Below are 21,934 nucleotides of genomic sequence, written 5' to 3'. Positions count from 1 at the left end.
CTCCCAAAGCTTCTAAGGTCCCTCCCGGTCCAGAAAAAATTTGTTAAAAAGTTTGGTCGTGTTCGGAATCCATTTGGTAGGGATTTTCTGTAAAACCAAAAACTTCTAGAAAACAACAACTGGCACTAGGCACTGGGTTAATAGGTTAGTTCCCAAAAATGATATAAAATTGTATATAAAGCATATAGTATTGATAATATAATAGCATGAAACAATAAAAAAATTATAGATACGTGAAGACGTATAAAAAAAATCTTGATGTGTAATTAAGTTCTTTGGCACAACCCCACCCATTGCATGCAAGAATGTGTTAAACAACCACACAAAGTTGCCAGTCAGTTCTTTTCGAACAAACCCACAAACGAATTGGATTAATTGCCCATGGTTGTTACTGCCAATGAAGGACACACACGATATCTTGTACATACTAGTCATGTACGTTGTGTCGAACAACATAATGTCGTTGTATTTTGCCTATGCCCTACGCGATGCGCCATCTATACAGAACAAGTTTTCCACTCTGTCTTTGTTATCAAGTTTTATTCTCCAATATAAATCTGGATCATTTGACCTCATCTCCAGGAAGTATCCAATCATGCTCCCCGTGCGGAAATTGGCTCGCTGATTTGCAATGTCCCATGTCATAGGGTACATTGTTAACACACTTGTAGAACCATGAAATTAGCTGCATCTACCTCGAGGTCTCTATATTGCGTCCATGCAGAATCCTCAAGAAGTCCTGCTCGTCTTTGGGAATGTGTTGATGTGATGCTAGGAATTTTGTCAAGGAAGGCTTTTTGATCAGAGGGTGATTGTGGTTGTCGTTGAAACGTTCGACTCTCCACCATGCATCCTTGTTCGTAAGATAAAGGTGGGTTGGACATTCAGTCCTCACAACCTTCCCCTTTTTCTCTTCTTACAATGCCTTTTGGGTTCTGCACATCCTGTAGCTCCTCCTTATTTTTTTGGCTTGCCATTTTCCCACACACCATGAGCACTACCATTCACCCTTCCTATTTCTGGACTTGTCGGCTCAGTGGTCGATTCATCAAAGAAACTTTCTTTCCCCCAATGCTAGCACTTACTTCCTTGTTTGGCTCTTGGATCCTTGGGTTGCTAGTAGATGGAGCACCTGCATTTTTTCACATGAAAAGGACCGTTAGTTTTTAAACATGTTTTATTTTTGGCAGTAACTTGCATTCGAAATGTGTGGTAACTTCCACTCTGTTGGCATGGTAAAACAGGAGAAAACATTTTTTTTAATTCTTTGTGGATTCAGTAAGATAGGTAAACGACTTTGTTGTGGTTGGTATCTTTGCATGCTCAATGTTTTGTGTTAACCCTAAAATGCAGTGTTGTTTTTTCTCTCCAAATTGGAGCTTTGTAAACAATGGCAAACACAACATGGTGATTTACTTGTAAGAAATCTGGTAGTTCTAAAATCCAGAATGGTAATTACAATGCATATAGCATGGTAATTTATCGGATGTAGAGCTGATAACACTAGAACATTTTGTGTACATCATAGACATAGAGTTTAACACTTTTGTTGAATTGACTCTTAGCTACCACTTGGTGGTTGAGGTTGGTAGGACCAAAGCTAGTCGTATGTGCAACCTCATCCTGCTAGTTTGCTTCCCCACCACTCTCTATGTCATTCATGTTATCTCTGTGGTTATCCGCCATCTTGTAGTACTTGCTTACACATTGAATAGCATCAGTCATACAATTCACAACTTGGTAGTCAATTGGCAGTCTACTCCACTTGGTAACATCAATCCCTACTGCGACACTATGTTCTACACATGGTTTTTAGTGATAGTAGCCTGGTACTTTTTTGTATCCTGGAGCTGATAACTTTGTATGAAACAACATGGTAGCTTTCCCTACTTTCTTTTCTATACAACAACTAACAAGTTTGGATCCAGTTGGGGAGTTGTAACCTTTCTCTTCACATACAACCATTGTTTTGTACCATATTTACATGGTTTGTCAAATAAGTTGAAAGGAGTTGCCTTTCTCAATTTTTCTCTCTCTTCTACCCTGATAACTCTTTTTGTAAACCCATTTAGATCCAGTTGACAACTACAACATGCACAATTCTTTTTTGTACACATTTTTATTGGCCTAGTAACTCATTTTGCACACATGTTGGTAGCTTGTATGCACACAGATTGGTAAAAATAGGGAAAGGGCCCCGCTTTCCCACTTGGTTTATGGTTTTTTTATGGGGGCTTTTGATTTTGGATTGAATTGAAATTACATCAACTGTAGGAGAGTTAGATTTTACCTGTCGTTTCTTGTTCATGTTGGATCCCGAAGGCCTGGTAAGCTGTGATGTCGTTGGTGGTGGTTTCAGGCTCGATCCAGTGGTAACTTTTGTTCTTTAGGTTCCCTAGCATGGTTTGTGGAGCCATTGGAGGACAAAATTGGGGGGGGGGGGCGAGGGGATAGAAGTTATGTGGTGCCGCCAATTTGAGGATGTCACGAGGGAGAGAGAGGGTGGGGTTTTGACGGTGAGTGTGGGGGATTTTGTTTCTTGCAGTGGAGGTAAGAAGGCCGGGGTTTATGGAGGTGGTGGCGCGTGAGGGGGTGGGCCAAGGTCGGTCGCTTTGCCTCGTCACGTGGGGCCTCACGCGGGGTGGATGCCGGGTGGCTTTGTTGGGCTTTGTTGCCCTGGCTCGGCCTCATGGTGTACTAGGGGGGGAGGGAGGGGTCGTTCGAATGTGTCGCCAACGGTCTGATCGATCAGAAGATATCGATGTCCATTTTCTTTTTGCGAGGAATGGTCAAAAAGTGTTGAAGCATGTGAAAAGTCAAGTGCATCTTATATTTCAGGAATACTCTAAACAGAACAATATGTAACAATCGATTTAATATGTATATTTCTGTAACTCCTAAAATTCTAAAAAAATTGGAGCATCTTCAGCCACATACCTTAATTCGACCCCTCAAACGCCGCCTGGTCAGTGACCGGGCGTGTCCGTTTTGAGCCCTTATTTATCCATCCACGCAGCCACAATACTCATTTTCTTCCTCATATCTCTGATCACTTGCATGTGATTGGTGGAGATGAAGAGAGAAAAAATAATGAATAAAGAAAGAGAAAAGGTGGTCCGAGGTGGGGCCACGTCCTATGTGGCGGATTAAACAGGCGTGCCTATGAGCCCTCATATCCCCCCATATTTGAGATGGATATGAGTGTTCACGGACAGCCCGAACGTACAGGGAAGATATGAGGGGTCCGGTTGGATCAATTTTTTGCTACTTTTTACTTCTCTCTCCTATCCTGTCAGTGGTCCCCGCGCCCGCCCGATCAATCAGGAGTCTGACTGTAGATGCTCTTAGGACGTAATAAACAGTTTGTATAGCAGTACCACATGGCTTGCTTCGGTGACGCGTTAACAACGAGTCAACGACCTATGAAATATATTTTCGTATTATATATATTGGATATTGTAGATCTTAGCAGATTTTTCTATAAATTTGGTCAAATTTTGTTAGGTTTGACTTAGAATATTCCTACAACTTCAATTACTTTGAAACCGAGGGAGCATGAAACAGAACGTGGTCAGCATCCAGTGATGAACCTTCTCAGAACTGTGTTTTTCCACACCAAGAGCCGAGAAAATTGGCAGTATACAGACTCTGCAACTTCCTATTTGATCGCCTACGACTCGGTAATCCACAGACGCCACGAACCCGACTGAACTGGTGTATACAACCCGTGAACCCAAAAGTTGGGTGGCGCCACGGGCACGGTTCACTACCTCTACCTCCACCGTCGTCCGGCTGCCGCCGGTGGCATCGCGTGACCCTTGGCTACTCCGGGGCGCCAGTGATCGTGATCGTCGGCCCCGATTCCGGCGGTCCCGTAAGTACGTGCATGCATTGCAGGAGAGGCGTCAGCATCAGCGAGCGCATCACCACTGGTACTTGGCCTTGACGAGGACGTTCTCGTAGAGCTCGGCGGCGTGGTCCCAGCTGAGGTCCTGCGACATGCCGCGGACCTGGAGGCCCCTCCAGCTCTCCTTGTAGTTCCAGTACGTGTTGAGGCAGTGCCCGAGCGCGTCGATCATCCTGCCGGCGTCCGCGCGGTCGAACGTCCACCCCAGCCCGGTGCCGCCGAACGGGTCGAAGGGCGCCACCGTGTCCCGGAGCCCGCCGACGGCGTGCACCACGGGCACGGTCCCGTACGCCATCGCGTACAGCTGGTTCAGCCCGCAAGGCTCGAACAGCGACGGCATGAGGAGCACGTCCGCACCCGCCGTGATCCGGTGCGCCATCCGCACCGAGAACCCCACCCACCCGCGCACCTTGTCCCGGTGCTCCCCCTCGAACCGCCGCAGCATGTCCTCCAGGTCCGGCCGCCCCGTGCCCAGCATCACCAGCTGCACGTCCTGCTGCGTGATCCACGGCATCGCCGCCGCGATGATGTCCACGCCCTTCTGGTGGTCCAGCCGCCCGATGAACCCGATGAGCGGCACGTCATCGCGGACCTGCAGGCCCAGCTCGCGCTGCAGGGCCGCCTTGCACTGCCGCTTGCCGATGTCCAGCGTGTCCCGAGTGTAGTTGGTGTAGTCGTCGGAGTGCAGGTGCACGTCGACCGCGGGGTTCCACTCGGCCGTGTCGATGCCGTTCACGATGCCGTCCAGTTTCCAGTCGTTCTGGTTTATTATGTCGTGGAGGCCCCAGCCGCCTTCCACCGTCTTCAGCTCCCACATGTAGCCATGGCTGACGGTGACCACCCGGTCTGCCATCTTCAGGCCAGCAGCGAACACGTTGTTGTGCTCGCCACCAAGGGGGTCATGCAGTTTGAAGTGACCCATGTAGTGGTCAGGCAAGTCCATGATGTTGAAGTCATCTACAGGGCCACGTCCCTGCAAAGCAAAATTTTAGTGTCCAAGGTTGGCACTGGATGATATAAAAGATAAAAAAGGTGGAGCATATCATTTGTTGATTAACTTTCATGAAGCTATACTAGTCGCCAGTTCATTTTCATACAAAAAAGAAGTGGTAACATGACAAATAGTTGTAAACTGGAGGAAGTAAGACAGATTGGCAAATGAATAAAATCTCACTGCTGACCAGTTGTTAAACCTAAAAATCATGCATGGCAACCTCTTATGGAATGACAGTACAAGGTCAGTTCGTTTCCAATGAAAGGTACACTGATGGTTCAGTTCAACTAGTACTCAAGTAAAAATGTGCAGTTAAAGATTGAGGTGTAAAACCTGATGAGCAATGTTATGGATCACGAGAACAGAACGAGTATACTGCATCAGGCCATTGTCTCGGTAATATGCCTTTAGATAAACAGGTAGAAGTGCAGTATGCCAATCGTTTGCAATGAAGACCAAATTGCCATCTCCGTAGATAGTACCACCACATGGAGCGTACCAAGGAACCTACAAATGCTCGAACAGATGAACATTGTATTCATTTGGATATGTGCATAATTAATTTGAAGATCATAATGACAGTTCATCTATGCTAGAATAACCAAACATACAGGCATGCTAGCTTGAGCTGTCCTGTGTGTTCTTATGACTTAAGACAAGCTGATCAATAAAGCGCACATACGGCTTGCTGCAAGAAACTCAGCTTGAGTTGTCAGCTTGTTCGATGGTAGAGTTCATCTTATATGAGTCCAAAGGAGCAAGAGACATCTCACATTTCAAATATCAAGAACCAATTTATATGGTCAATTTAAATTTTTTCATCGAGATGTAAATAGTTACCAATGAAGAAATTAGATCAAATTACTCACTCTGCTCCTGAATAGGCATCAATTTAGTGCACAATCAAGCCGTAAAAGCTTTGATCACAAATGTACACACAGCTGCTAGGTCTTAGCAATGGTGGTGATTCACTAGGCATGTTTTCAGTGCATGGCATTTCCCTTTCAGTTTTGCTTACCTGTAAACTTGGTGAATCCAGGGCCTATATGAAACTTTTACTTGCTTTCTACAAAAGATGGACCATGATGGTCTTTTCTCCGAAAAAAGGTAATGGTGTAAGAGTAGTAGTACATATTGTGTCTGTGTCTGGACTCCCAAACACAATCTAATTCAGAATAAACAGAGTAGTTATTTGCGAATTGTTTAGACATCGATAGCAATACAATTTGTGAAGGTACCTCGACAGCAGCCTTGCAGAACAAAATCATGCGCTTCAGCACATCCTGCCAAAAATGATGGAAATGTACAAACGTTAATTACATAGGCATTAAGAGGAATTCACTATGGCTAAGAAAGCTCTAGGGAAACAGACGCTTACCGGTCTTTCTCCTCCATAAATATCATTGTGCCGGTGGCGGAAGGGCGGGGCCTCTAAGAATACAAAATCAACTCCATCGATATAAGAGTGAAAGTAACTCACTTCTGAATCCTGCAAACCAGAACACAATTCAATTAACTGATTTGTTCATAGTTCCTTGCACTTTTCATTTAATACTGCAGACTCGTTATTTAACATACCTGGCCAGCTACCTTGTAACGTTTGCGAACACCAAGATCACGAGCTTCTGCGTAATCGCCATACTTTGGTATCACAACCTAAAATTGAAAGAAATACTTGTATTACTTCTTTCCAAACTAGGTCTCCATACTCAAGTTCGAACATACCCTACATTTGCACTTCTACAGAAAGGTGTTGTCTTAGGCATGCCTATTGTCAGCTCATCTATGTTGGACATGTTACATCAAACACATAGTTAAAAAAAGGCGCGCCTAAGCATGCACTTCGATCAGAAAAGAGCAAGGCGGTGGCAAGACGCACAATTAACGCCTAGCGCTTTTTTGAACTATGATCAAACATGAAAAATGAATAGTTCTGTTATGATGCAGTATTTCTTCTGATATCATATACATAAATAGCATTAGGCACCGACAAATAATCAAGGTTAGAGTGTAAGTTTTTTCACATGTTGCACACCAACTGGAAATAATAACAACTTCTTTTGAGAGGGAAAATAATAACAACTTTGAAATGTTGCTCAAGCACAGGGTGCATAACAACTGATTTAGCATGTGCAAGTGTGTAGCACTCAAAATGTGGTTACATTTTATATCAGCAATCATCCACTAATTAAGTAAATCATGTCCTTTCAGTTTGCAAGATGGACCAAAGAGAAAAGCAAAGGAGTGGGTACCATAACGCGATGCCCTCTTCTGGCCAGAGCCTTGGGCAAAGCACCCACGACATCTCCAAGCCCGCCTATGCATGATATCATTATTGGTCAGAGAACAATTCACACAAGTTTAAGAGTAGTACTGTACATTCTAAGTTTGAAGGTTGATTCCTTCCAAAAGAAAATGAAGTCTGATTGCTCGAGGCTCGAGCTCAGTCAAACAGAACAAAAGGGAAGTCTAATTGCTCAGTTTATGTATGCGCACCTGTTTTACAGAAAGGAGCACACTCAGAAGCCACAACGATGACATTCATCACATTCGGGCCAGCCAAAGGAGCAGACCCCTTGTTCTCACTGTCAACGGGAGATCTCGACACTTCTGCTGCATCTCCACCGGTGTCAACCTTAGTTCCAACCTGTTCAGCGACAACGACGTCTTTCCAATAACCTGATGCTGCCGCCGAGACAGGAGCTGACGGATCGGCTTTGGATCTGGTCGCAGCTGCCCCATTTTGCTCTGCAACGCTACTGTCTAGCCTGGGTGCAGATGCAACTGATTTTTGTGAAACCGGATCCTCATTTTCAGCAGCCTGAGCACGAAATGGAATCCATCAGTAATACAGCACAAAAACTGAAGGGAAAACGCATGGCAAAAACTGCACGTGAGGCTACATTTCCGACAGAAAGGGCGACTAAACTGCGCTTTTTGCACTAAAAATAACCCTCTTTCTGCCAAGCAAAGCATGTACAGAAACTTCGAATGGAAAAGAAGGAATGATAGCGTTACCAACCTTGAGCTTGCCGCGCAGCCCAGCGACCCCCTCCTTCGAGCTCTCCCCTGCCGCCGCGCCATCCTCACCACCAGCTGCTGCGCAGGGGCTCCGGCACGGCACCGGTCCGTCCCGAGAGAATCCTCGCCGTTCCCAATGCAGCCGCGTACCGGCGGCAGCGAAAGAGCGCGGTGAGCTGCTCCGCCAGCGCCGCGGCGACGAGGAGGAGCAGGAGGAGGAGGCCACGAGCAAGAGGAACGCCGCGGACGAGGAAGCGATGTACCCAGACATCACGGGATCCGACGCGCCAGAAGTCGTTGGGGGTTGAAGAGAAACAGCCGAACAAACAAGGCAGAACAGTGGTAGACGAGGGCGATGGCGAGCGGCGCGAGCACGAGGGAAATTAAGCGCGGGTGGAAGAAAGATCTGCGCTGGGTACGTGTGGCCGCAGGTTTCTGCGGCGGCACGGAGCGGGGGCCCGGGAGGCGGAGGAGCTGGAGGCCAGGGACAGGCGAGCGGCTTGTGTGGTGGAGCTCGGAGGCCGAGACTGGGAAGAGCTAGAGCGCCCGCGCCGAGGAAGACGACGAGTAGAGGGGAGTGAACGGCGGAGTGTTGGCTCTTCCTTTTTTTTGGTGGGCTTGACACGGCTGTGGATGACGGGTGGGGCCATGCTTGCTAACAACGTGCGTCACGTGTAGTTGTGGCTGCTGCTCATTGGTGAGGGGTCGCTGCGGGTCCACGGAAAGCGCTGTAGTTTATGTACCCATGTGCCGTGTTTTTTTGGGTACGCATGTTTTTTTTAGAATTGAGGGGTACCCAAGTGCCGTGTAGTGTAGGTGTAGCATTGGCGAAATCAATAATTAATGAGTACTTTTTTTAAAGATTATTTTTTTTTCGTGGAAACTTGAGAGCTTTATTCAAACAAAAGAGCTCCTGCGATCATCCGTCAAGAGGCTCGTGATCAGGAACGAGGGTATTGAGTCCAACCAACTCTCAGTCACCATAAGCGAGCAGGCATGCTTCGCACATAGATGAGCCGGGAGATTAGCTGTCCTACTTACATGTTACATAGTAAAATAATCAAACGACAAGGTAAGCTCTCCAATCTCTAACAAAATAGGAGCCACAATCGAGCGAGTGTTGTGGCAATCGTTCCAGAGATTCACAATCTCCAGACAGTCCATCTCCATGAGTAGCCCCTTAGACTTGCGAATAGGACTCCCTCCTGTAGTGACAAGGACTCGGCAATGAGCGGGTCGGTAATACCAACCTGCGGCTTGCACCATGCTGCTAGAAGGGCAGTTGAAGAGTGGGCAACACCCCCCGCCCCTGCCACTCTAGAATCTAAGTTAATGGCGCCATCAGTGTTGATCTTGACAAAACCAACATCGGGCGGTCTCCAACCCTGACCTGGAAGGATGGATGCATTGAAACGGAGGATCTCCAGGACTGCAAGATCCTCCCGAATACGTCGAACAGACTGTGCCGGATCAGTGTGGTCCTTCTCATGTGTCCACCGATTACGCGAGGTCCAAATTGCCCACATCACCGAAATAATTTTAGCACGCACCTGATCCGTGAAGCGTTCATCACAGAGAATGTCTCTTGACCAAGTATTAGTATGCAACCTTGGTAAACAAAAGTCAAACCAAGTTTGGACATCATCCGAGGAACGCCGAGCATGCGAGCATGACACCAACGCATGCATCAGATCTTCCTCTTTTGCCAGACATACATTACATATGCTAAGTGTTTGTGCTTCAGGGTAGCTTCATCAGGGAGAATGCCGCGAATTACTCTCCACCAAAAAACTCTCACCTTTGGCACAACTTTGAGCTTCCAAAGTGATGTCCACATTTGTTGATCTGTCTTTGAGGTGCCGATAGACGTTCCTTCCTCTAGAGCAACACGCTCCTTATGATTCACGAGAGCACGGTACGCTGATTTGACAGAGTAAACACCGAATGTTTCAAAAGCCCAAGCAAAATAATCTTCTTCTCCACCGTTGCGCAACGGTATGTTTAGGATGGCCTATGCATCTGGTGCTAGGAAAGTATGATGAACTAGTTCATCCTTCCACCTCCAATTAGTATCATCAATTAACTCATGCACAAACTGAATTGGTCATTCTCCTCTTCACCAAGTTGCGACAAGTAGCGCACTGCATGCACGCTACTTGTCGCAACCTGAATTTCTTTTTTTTTTCATAGATTCGTTTATTCAAAATGTTTTATCTCTTAAACCATGCGTCCAAAACTTGAACCATTTTCATCGTTGGATTCCTCACATCAAGATCTTGAAAACTAGATCTCATGTTGATAGGTTTTGACGAACTTTTTTTTTGAAAAAAGGTCAAAAACCGAGCAAAAAATCGTGTGTCCAAAACTTGAACCATTTTCATCGTTGGATTCCTCACATCAAGATCTTGAAAACTAGATTCCATGTTGATAGGTTTTTTTCGTTTCCGTCAGGCACAGGCGTGCCTCCCGCGGAATAAAAAAATATTTGTTTCGTTTCCGGGAGGTAACACCGTGCCTCTCGCGGAAGCAACACCGTGCCTCTCATGGAAGAAAAAAGATATTTTTTTCGTTTCCGAGAGGTAAAACCGTGTCTCTCGCGAAAGCAAAGCCGTGCCTCTCGCAGAAGCAAAAAAGAACGCGTTTTTTCTGTTTTTGAGAGGCACGACCGTACCCCTCGCAGAAACAAAACCGTGCCTCTCACAGAAGTAGAAAAAAGCGTGTTTTTGTTTCCAAGAGGCATAGCCGTGCCTCTCGCGGAAGCAAAACCGTGCTTCTCGCAAAAACAAAACCGTGCCTCTCGCGAAAGCAAAAAAATCCACATTTTTTTTGTTTCCGAGTGGCATGGCCACGCCTCTCATGGAAGTAAAACCATGCCTCTCATGAAAGAAAAAAAATTCATTTTTCACGCAAAATGTTTTTGCTCAAAAAGCTAAGAAAGACCAGCAAAAAACCAAAAAGCCAAAAAAAGGGAAAAAATCTAAAAAACTGAAAACGTGTGCGAAAAAATAAAAAATAAAATTCAGTGGGAGCGCGATACGTGGCTGCGACCGAGAGCGCGCCAAGTGTCGCGCTCTCACCCCACCCTAAGTGACCCTTGGGGAGCTTGCTATGAGCACTCCTCACCTAGTTGCTCCCTAGGATTGGGGACTTCACGTCACGGGCTCTTGGGCTTCAAGCTGGCCGTGCCTCTCGCAGAAGCAAAAAAGAACGCGTTTTTTCTGTTTTTGAGAGGCACGACCGTACCCCTCGCAGAAACAAAACCGTGCCTCTCGCAGAAGTAGAAAAAAAGCGTGTTTTTGTTTCCAAGAGGCATAGCTGTGCCTCTCGCGGAAGCAAAACCGTGCTTCTCGCAAAAACAAAACCGTGCCTCTCGCGAAAGCAAAAAAAATCCACATTTTTTTTGTTTCCGAGAGGCATGGCCACGCCTCTCATGGAAGTAAAATCGTGCCTCTCATGAAAGAAACAAATTCATTTTTCACGCAAAATGTTTTTGCTCAAAAAGCTAAGAAAGACCAGCAAAAAACCAAAAAGCCAAAAAAAGGAAAAAAATCTAAAAAACTGAAAACATGTGCGAAAAAATAAAAAATAAAATTCAGTGGGAGCGCGATACGTGGCTGCAACCGAGAGCGCGTCAAGTGTCGCGCTCTCACCCCACCCTAAGTGACCCTTGGGGAGCTTGCTATGAGCACTCCTCACCTAGTTGCTCCCTAGGATTGGGGACTTCACGTCACGGGCTCTTGGGCTTCAAGCTGGCCGTGCCTCTCGCAGAAGCAAAAAAGAACGCGTTTTTTCTGTTTTTGAGAGGCACGACCGTATCCCTCGCAGAAACAAAACCGTGCCTCTCGCAGAAGTAGAAAAAAAGCGTGTTTTTGTTTCCAAGAGGCATAGCCGTGCCTCTCGCGGAAGCAAAACCGTGCTTCTCGCAAAAACAAAACCGTGCCTCTCGCGAAAGCAAAAAAAATCTATATTTTTTTTGTTTCCGAGAGGCATGGCCACGCCTCTCATGGAAGTAAAACCGTGCCTCTCATGAAAGAAAAAAATTCATTTTTCACACAAAATGTTTTTGCTCAAAAAGCTAAGAAAGACCAGCAAAAAACCAAAAAGCCAAAAAAAGGAAAAAAAATCTAAAAAACTGAAAACGTGTGTGAAAAAATAAAAAATAAAATTCAGTGGGAGCGCGATACGTGGCTGCGACCGAGAGCGCGCCAAGTGTCGCACTCTCACCCCACCCTAAGTGACCCTTGGGGAGCTTGCTATGAGCACTCCTCACCTAGTTGCTCCCTAGGATTGGGGACTTCACGTCACGGGCTCTTGGGCTTCAAGCTGGCCGTGGCGCAGCAGAGTTTGTTAGCCTGCCCCCCTCCCACCCCCACCCCCGCTCGCTTCTCATCAAGTTTTTTTCAGTACCGACCAGTTTTTTACTACTTATGAAACAATTTGTGAAATCAAAAAATTTTATGGATTTTATAAAAAGGTTCATCCATTTGAAATATAGTCATTGATCATGGAAAAAAATCATCTTTTTTGGAAAGCTCACAAATTTGACAATAGTTCATCATTTTCAAAAAAAAGAACATCTATTTTCAAAAAAGTTCATCATTTTTTGGAAAAAAATCATCAATTTTAAAAAAAGGTCATAGATTTTTTATAAAAGTTCATCAATTCTAAAAAAGATCATAAATTTGGAAAACAATTATCAATTTAAAAAAACCATTGGTTTTGGAAAAAGTTCATGAATTTAAGAAAAAAAGAAAAAGAAAAATAAAAGAAAGAAAGAAGAAAAATAAGAAAGGGGAGAAGTGATCACAACATGCATTGTGGTCTGGGTGGTTAGTGCAGTTTATCGAGTACAAGATATCTCGGGTTTGACTCTCCACGCTCACGTGTTTTTGCAGTTTTAACAGAAAATGAAGCTAAATAGGCCGGCCCAGCTCGGGCCGGTCCTTTTGCAGAATACACAGTAACAGCCGCCTAAAGTGCCAAATGGGAAATGCTACCCTTTGGGACATTGGCCTAGCTCAGTTTTTTTGAGGAAAGATATTGTTCCCTCTCAAATCTTCTTTGATAGATCCATATCCTCACGAAGTCCCAAACCATATAATTTGCACCCCGCATAAATGTGATAATGAACGTCCACACCTCTTCATCTTGCCCTCTTGCTAGGGTTTAGTCTCTTCATCAGTGCGTCAACGTTGTGTATATATCTTCTCTCCCTCCAGTTAATCCCGGTTGCAGTCTCGCTCGGGCTGACTGCGGGATGGTCTTGAACCACTTCTCAGCCTTGCAAATCGGGGGCAGGGTGATGGGGAGGTGTGGTCTCCTCGGGGCTATTCTTCTGCATCAGATTGGATTGGGATGTGACTACTCGCATGGCATTTGGAGATTAGGAATCATCGTATGGGATAATAGAGAAGGAAAAGCTTGAGGCTATCAAAGAAGGCTTAATGATGGCGTCACAGTGGAGCAATCTACCAATTCAAATTGAATCTGATTATCTAGAAGTCGTAAGAATGATGTAGAGTGGTGATATGGATAGGTCTAAATATGCTTTTTTTGTTAAGGAGATCAAGGATAATCTAGAGGAACGTGGTTCTTGCATTACTCATATTCGACGTAGTCAAGATCTGGCTAGTCATTTTATGGCCAACATTGGGAGGACACAAGTTCGTACCGTGGTATGGCTTGGGTCGGGACCCAACACTAATAGGAAAAACCCTAGTAGTAGCACGGGTTTTGATGCTATTAGCAGTGCGGGTGGCCACACTACTACTACGGCGCTACAACTAAATGTAGTAGCAGCGCGGTATATCCCCACGCTACTACTACTGAGTATATCAGTAGCGCTTTTCTGGCATGCCCTACTATTAAGTAGCTATAGCGCTTTTCTGTCCCCGCGCTACTGCTGCATCTTTTATCATTTTTTTCTGCTGGCCCCTGATGTAGAACATTACCCCGTTTCAATAAACTGCAATTTCACATATACCAGATAACAATATCATTAACCACAATGCCACATAGTCATACAGTAGTCATACAATATCATAAAGCATTATAGGTACTCATATATAGTCAACATGCATCCTCACATGAATATAGCATATATGAATAGCAATACTAGGTAGTCTTACCTCCACACATATATAGAAGTTCTACTAGGTATATATAGTCATACAGCCACACACACATATGTAGTTCTAGATGATATCAACGACGATCATCATCCTCAAGCCTCGACGGTGGGTGTTCCTGATAGTAATTAGGATGGTCTGTCCAACACGAAGATTCTTGCCAACGAGGAAGTTCTTCCACCCAACCGAGTTTAAGTGTGTGTGACCGTCCGTGTCCATGCTGTACGTACCGGTGGTGACGAAGCCCCTTGCTGTAAGGCATATTCCAACTGAGACTTCTTCATCAAGCTCGATACCACAACTCACAGATAGGCTCTTTGGCAATTTCTGAATAAGAAAAACATATCAATTAATAAGTAGCCTCGCACATACTCTTGCAAATATATTTCTACTAAGTATAGATTTCTACACTATGAAAAGACACAGTACTACACATTTCTACTAAGCATGAATTCTACTAATAAGTATGGATTATCTGCACTATTAACAGTTCCTTGGATTCTACACTAATAAGCATGCCATCGGACTCTACACTAAAGCATATCATCGACTAGATTCCACACGGCATATCATTGGACTCTACACTAAGCATATCATAAGATTCACTAAGCATATCATCGGATAATTTGCATATGTAAGTATAACAATAAAGCATATATATATCATCAATTTACTACAGTTAGTATAACATACCATATCATGCCGATCAACCATGGTATTTGTCAGGTGGGTCACGAATGTCACCCCAACAAAGTCACCACGTGGCGGAATTATGTCCCATAGGTTGCACACCTCCTCCTCGCTCCGCCTCATTCTTTGAGCATAGATGGCTTCATGAAGTGGGTCCTCATCATCTTCATCATCTTCACCATCTTCCTCGTTGTTGATATAAATGACAGCCAGCTTGGGTCTTTCTGCTCTGAAGGAGAAGCTGGTCAACTCACCACCAGTAATACCCATGCAGGCGAGGAAACGGACCCATCCATCTCCTCCAGTCTATGGCATATTGCGTCCTTTCTCGACCTCCATAGTGTAGGGCCCCCCAGGAGCCTCAAAAGTCACAATGTCTCCTGTCAGCTTGTTGAATTTCAACCTCACATTGTGATACGTCTCAAACGTATCTATAGTTTTTGATTGTTCCATGCTATTATATTACCTGTTTTGGATGTTTATGGGCTTTACTTTACACTTCTATATCATTTTTTGGACTAACCTATTAACCGAAGGCCCAGCCCATATTGTTGTTTTATTGTCTGTTTCAGTATTTTGAAGAAAAGGAATATCAAACAGAGTCCAAACGGAATGAAACCTTCGGCAGTGTGATTTTTGGAACGAACGTGATCCGGGAGACTTGGAGTACAAGCCAGGGAAGCTTTGAGGAGGCCAGGAGATAGGAGGGCGCACCCCCCTGTCTCGTGGGCCCATCGTGGCTCCCCCGACCGACTTCTTTCACCTATATATTCCCATATACCCTAAAACCATCGAATACAAAGATAGATCGGGAGTTCCGTTGCCGCAAGCCTCTGTAGCCACCAAAAACCTCTCGGGAGCCCATTCTGGCACCCTGCCGGAGGGGGAATCCCTCACCGGTGGCCATCTTCATGATCCCAGCGCTCTCCATGACGAGGAGGGAGTAGTTCACCCTCGGGGCTGAGGGTATGTACCAGTAGCTATGTGTTTGATCTCTCTCTCTCTCGTGTTCTCTCTATGGCACGATCTTGATGTATCGCGAGCTTTGCTATTATAGTTGGATCTTATGATGTTTCTCCCCCTCTACTCTCTTGTGATGAATTGAGTTTTCCCTTGAAGTTATCTTATCGGATTGAGTCTTTAAGGATTTGAGAACACTTGATGTATGTCTTGCCGTGTTTATCTATGGTGACAATGGGATATCACGTGATCCACTTGATGTATGTTTTGGTGATCAACTTGCGGGTTCCGCCCATGAACCTATGCATAAGGGTTGGCACACGTTTTCGTCTTGACTCTCCGGTAGAAAATTTGGGGCACTCTTTGAAGTACTTTGTGTTGGTTGGATAGATGAATTTGAGATTGTGTGATGCATATCATATAATCATGCCCACAGATACTTGAGGTGACAATGGAGTATTTAGGTGACATTACGGTTTTGGTTGATTTGTGTCCTAAGGTGTTATTCTAGTACGAACTCTTGAATAGATTGATCTGAAAGAATAACTTTGAGGTGGTTTTGTACCCTACCATAATCTCTTCATTTGTTCTCCGCTATTAGTGGCTTTGGAGTGACTCTTTGTTGCATGTTGAGGGATTGTTATATGATCTATCTATGTTATTATTGTTGAGAGAATTTGCACTAGTGAAAGTATGAACCCTATGCCTTGTTTCCTATCATTGCAATACTGTTTACGCTCACTTTTATCATTAGTTACCTTGCTGTTTTTATATTTCCAGGTTACAAATACCTATATCTACTATCTATATTGCACTTGTATCACCATCTCTTCGCCGAACTAGTGCACCTATACAATTTGCCATTGTATTGGGTGTGTTGGGGACACAAGAGACTCTTTGTTATTTGGTTGCAAGGTTGCTTGAGAGAGACCATCTTCATCCTACGCCTCCTATGGATTGATAAACCTTAGGTCATCCACTTGAGGGAAATTTGCTACTGTCCTACAAACCTCTGCACTTGGAGGCCCAACAATGTCTACAAGAAGAAGGTTGTGTAGTAGACATCAAATTGCATGGGACGATCTATGTAAAAAAGAAAAATGACACAATGCATTAATGCCAACACTAAAAACAAAATAGTTGTTACAAATTTCATATAATTTCTTACCGCCGCATGACGAAAACTCGGCTGGAAGTAGATGTCGAACAGCTTGCCAGTTGCAAGGCTACTAGCGCACCTTGACTTGCACAGTCGACACAGTGGTGGTGGTGGTGGCGCCATTTTCCTAAAGAATATGAGCAAAGGATTAACGATCCACTTCATAGGAAAGAAAAACAGTAGCAGATGATATATTTGGTTCGACTTCAGTTATATTTTCATAGTGGAACCCGGTCCCGAAAAGTAAACAACAAGTTCTCAATTAACTTACTAACACCTTCTAGAATAGAACCAACAGCTAGCAGGCACATGCCAAGTCAGCCAACAAGACTCACAGCCAACAAGTTCTCAATTATCTTACTAACACCTTCTAGAATAGAACGAACAACTAGCAGGCAAATGCCAAATCTTGTGCATATAAACAAAACAAAATTCAAAAGTTATTAGATTCTGCAGTGTGAGGACATTACATTTAATAAGAACTGCCATGTATATATCACCGATATCTCTAGATGAAGATATTCTTCCGCGAGAAGCAATTTGATGAACAATTATAATCCTAAGATCTAGTAACATATAAGTTGACAAGGTACCACCTACCAAAGCATTTCAGTGGCACTTATTGCCGAAAAAACTTTTCACAAATATCTACCAAATCAGGGTACCACCTACCAAGACATTTCATCTAATTTGGCCCCTATTGCCTAAGATAACTAATTAAAGGAACAAGTGGAAAATTTAATTGGGATTAACTTAGCACTTGCAAACCAAATACTTGTATCAAAACCAATATCTACCAGATCACCGTACCACCTACCAAAGCATTTCAACTAAATTGGCACCTACATTTTGCCAAAAAATAACTTATTAAGAAAAACAAAAGCATCTAGCCATCCATATACAGAAAAAATAACAATAAAAGGGTGTGTTTCTTTCGAAGCATGTAGCTAGGTCATGCCAAATCTTCAGAGGTAACGAACTACACCTCACTACACCGCTGCCTATCCATCAGAAATTCGTAAGCCCTTGTTGCATCTAGCTAGGGTAGCCCTCGGGGGGTGCTGACGAGGAGGAGGGATGGCATGGTGACCTCGGTCGGGGGTGATGACGAGGGGAAGGCCGGTGACTTTCCTACGAGAGGGGGCGACAACAGCAGCCGACGAGGGGATCAAGGGCGGTCGGCCAAAGGCGTCCGGCCAGAGCTCGCGGGCAGCGACAGAGGGGGCGTCGAGAGGGTGGAGGAGCAACAGAGTGGGGAGGGCGAGAGAGGGAGGAGCATTACCCGCGGCGGCGGCGCGCGGTGGCGGATGAGAAACCCTAACCGCAGCTGCCGGCGTCGGGCGGAGGGGGACAATTCAAAGTGATGGGGGTGCGGGGGGGGGGGGGGGCACGGGTTTTCTTTTGCTGTAGCAGTAGCGCTGGACCAGGGAGCGCGCTACTGCTAAGCCCAATAGCAGTAGCGCTTTTTCCTGAAAAACACTACTGCTAAGGCTAACATGTAAAAAAAACCTCAAAAATATACATTGGTCATCATTGATCTTTTTGTGTAGAATCTAAATAGTCAACATGAATCCTCACCTGTATAGATACAAGTGAAGATTCATACTGCAGCCACAAATCGTACACATAGAGTTCAATGAAGACCAAGTGCTCGTGATAGTTTGAGAAGTAACATATTTAAGGTGGTAAACACCTTGTTCGCTTAGAAGTATGGGACTAAACTTAATTAGTTGCAAGAGGGGATGATACTTAGTAGCAGCGAGTGTTGGAGAAATGCGCTGCTACTAAGTATGTTAGCAGTAGTGCGTCCATGTAAAGGGCGCTACTACTATACCTAATATGGAGGCAACGCCCTGGCAATTATAGTAGTAGCCCTCTTTTCACCTAGCGCGCTACTGCTACCGAGCTATTAGTAGTGTGGTCTTCTATAGCGCGCTACTACTAAGTAGCAGTAGCGTTTGTTTTTAAACAATGCCGCTGGTAAAATTCTGTGTATAAGGTTTTCCCTAATAGTGCTGAAGGAAATATGCCCTAGAGGCAATAATAATGTTATTATTTATTTCCTTATTTCATGATAAATGTTTATTATTCATGCTAGAATTGTATTAACCGAAAACATAATACATGTGTGAATACATAGACAAACTGAGTGTCACTAGTATGCCTCTACTTGACTAGCTCATTAATCAAAAATGGTTATGTTTCCTAGCCATGGAGAAAGAGTTGTCATTTGATTAACGAGATCACATCATTAGGAGAATGATGTGATTGACTTGACCCATTCCGTTAGCATAGCACCTGATCGTTTAGTATATTGCTATTGCTTTCTTCATGACTTATACATGTTCCTATGACTATGAGATTTTGCAAATCCCGTTTACCGGAGGAACACTTTGTGTGCTACCAAACGTCACAACGTAATTGGGTGATTATAAAGGAGCTCTACAGGTGTCTCCAAAGGTACATGTTGGGTTGGCGTATTTCGAGAATAGGATTTGTCACTCCGATTGTCGAAGAGGTATCTCTGGGCCCTCTCGGTGATACACATCACTTAAGCCTTGCAAGCATTGCAACTAATGAGTTAGTTGTGAGATGATGTATTACGGAACGAGTAAAGAGACTTGCCGGTAACGAGATTGAACTAGGTATTGGATACCGACGATCGAATCTCGGGCAAGTAACATACCGATGACAAAGGGAAGAACGTATGTTGTTATGCGGTTTGACCGATAAAAATCTTCGTAGAATATGTAGGAGCCAATATGAGCATCTTGGTTCCGCTATTGGTTATTGACCGAGAATAGTTCTAGGTCATGTCTACATAGTTCTCGAACCCGTAGGGTCTGCACGCTTAACGTTACGATGACAGTTTTATTATGAGTTTATAAGTTTTGATATACCGAAGATTGTTCGGAGTCCCGGATGTGATCACAGACATGACGAGGAGTCTCTAAATGGTCGAGACATAAAGATTAATATATTGGACGGCTATATTCGGACACCGGAAGTGTTCCGGGTGATTTCGGAGAAAACCAGAGTGCTGGAGGGGTTACCGGAACCCCCCGGGGAAGTATTGGGCCTTAGTGGGCCTGAGGGGAGAGAGAGGGCAGCAGCCCAGGAGGTGGCGCGCCCCCTCCCATGGGGAGTCCGAATTGGTCTAGGGGAGGGGGGCGCGGCCCCTCTTTCCCTCTCCCTCTCCCTCTCTTTCCTTCCCCCTTCCTCCTTCCTAGTTGGACTAGGAAAGGGGAGTCCTACTCCCACTAGGAGGAGGACTCCCCCCTCCTTGGCGCGCCCCCTAGGGCCGGCCGGCCTCCCCCCATTGCTCCTTTATATACGGGGGCAGGGGGGCACCCTTGAACACACAAGTTGATCTTCGTGATCGTTCCTTAGCCGTGTGTGGTGCCCCCCTCCACCATATTCCACCTCGGTCATATCATTGCGGTGCTTAGGCGAAGCCCTGCGTCGGTAGAACATCATCATCGTCACCACGCCGTCGTGCTGACGGAATTCATCCCCGACACTTTGCTGGATTGGAGTCTGGGGATCGTCATCGAGCTGAACGTGTGCTGAACTCGGAGGTGCCGTATGTTCGGTGCTTGGATCGGTCGGATCGTGAAGACGTACGACTACATCAACCACGTTGTCATAACGCTTCCGCTTACGGTCTATGAGGGTACGTGGACAACACTCTCCCCTCTCGTTGCTATGCATCACCATGATCTTGCGTGTGCGTAGGATTTTTTTTTTGAAATTACTACGTTCGCCAACAGTGGCATCCAAGCCTGGTTTTATGTGTAGATGTCATATGCACGAGTAGAACACAAGTGAGTTGTGGGCGATATAAGTCATACTGCTTACCAGCATGTCATATTTTGGTTCAGCGGTATTGTGAGATGAAGCGGCCCGGACCGACATTACGTGTACGCTTACGCGAGACTGGTTTCACCGTTACGAGCACTCGTGCTTAAAGGTGACTGGAGGGTGTCTGTCTCTCTCACTTTAGTTGAACCGAGTGTGGCTACGCCCGGTCCTTGTGAAGGTTAAAACAACACCAACTTGACAAACTATCGTTGTGGTTTTGATGCGTAGGTAAGAACGGTTCTTGCTAAGCCCGTAGCAGCCACGTAAAACTTGCAACAACAAAGTAGAGGACGTCTAACTTGTTTTTGCAGGGCATGTTGTGATGTGATATGGTCAAGACATGATGCTAAATTTTATTGTATGAGATGATCATGTTTTGTAACAGAGTTATCGGCAACTGGCAGGAGCCATATGGTTGTCGCTTTATTGTATGCAATGCAATCGCCCTGTAATGCTTTACTTTATCACTAAGCGGTAGCGATAGTCGTAGAAGCATAAGATTGGCGAGACGACAACGATGCTACGATGGAGATCAAGGTGTCGCGCCGGTGACGATGGTGATCATGACGATGCTTCGGAGATGGAGATCACAAGCACAAGATGATGATGGCCATATCATATCACTTATATTGATTGCATGTGATGTTTATCCTTTATGCATCTTATCTTGCTTTGATTGACGGTAGCATTATAAGATGATCCCTCACTAAATTATCATAGTAAAAGTGTTCTCCCTGAGTATGCACCGTTGCGAAAGTTCTTCGTGCTGAGACACCACGTGATGATCAGGTGTGATAGGATCTACATTCAAATACAACGGGTGCAAAACAGTTGCACACGCGGAATACTCAGGTTAAACTTGACGAGCCTAGCATATAATAGATATGGCCTTGAAACACAGAGACCGAAAGGTCGAGCGTGAATCATATAGTAGATATGATCAACATATTGATGTTCACCGTTGAAACTACTCCATCTCACGTGATGATCGGACATGGTGTAGTTGATATGGATTAGAGGGATGTCTATCTAAGTGGGAGTTCTTAAGTAATATGATTAATTGAACCTTAATTTATCATGAACTTAGTCCTGATAGTATTTTGCAAATTATGTTATAGATCAATAGCTCGCATTGTTGTTTCCCTATGTTTATTTTGATATGTTCCTAGAGAAAAATATGTTGAAAGATGTTAGTAGCAATGATGCGGATTGGA

At 44.9% G+C, this 21,934-nt stretch overlaps 1 protein-coding gene across 1 annotated transcript; it reads right to left on the bottom strand.

The window, feature by feature from the left end:
* Positions 1–3,505: 3,505 nt before the first annotated feature.
* On the bottom strand, positions 3,506–8,521 carry LOC100136993 (soluble starch synthase 2-2, chloroplastic/amyloplastic). Its single transcript, XM_044558171.1, has 8 exons — positions 7,924–8,521; positions 7,398–7,722; positions 7,154–7,218; positions 6,480–6,557; positions 6,280–6,390; positions 6,140–6,184; positions 5,235–5,408; positions 3,506–4,880 (listed from the first exon to the last, which is right to left on the bottom strand). The coding sequence occupies exons 1-8, from the start codon at positions 8,191–8,193 to the stop codon at positions 3,924–3,926; spliced, it is 2,025 nt and encodes a 674-aa protein (XP_044414106.1). The 5' UTR covers positions 8,194–8,521; the 3' UTR covers positions 3,506–3,923.
* Positions 8,522–21,934: the final 13,413 nt, after the last annotated feature.

Source organism: Triticum aestivum, chromosome 6B (genome assembly GCF_018294505.1).
Source record: "Triticum aestivum cultivar Chinese Spring chromosome 6B, IWGSC CS RefSeq v2.1, whole genome shotgun sequence".
NCBI lineage: Eukaryota > Viridiplantae > Streptophyta > Magnoliopsida > Poales > Poaceae > Triticum > Triticum aestivum.
Note: the sequence above shows the minus strand (reverse complement) of the source record. Positions and strands in the feature narration are given on the sequence as shown.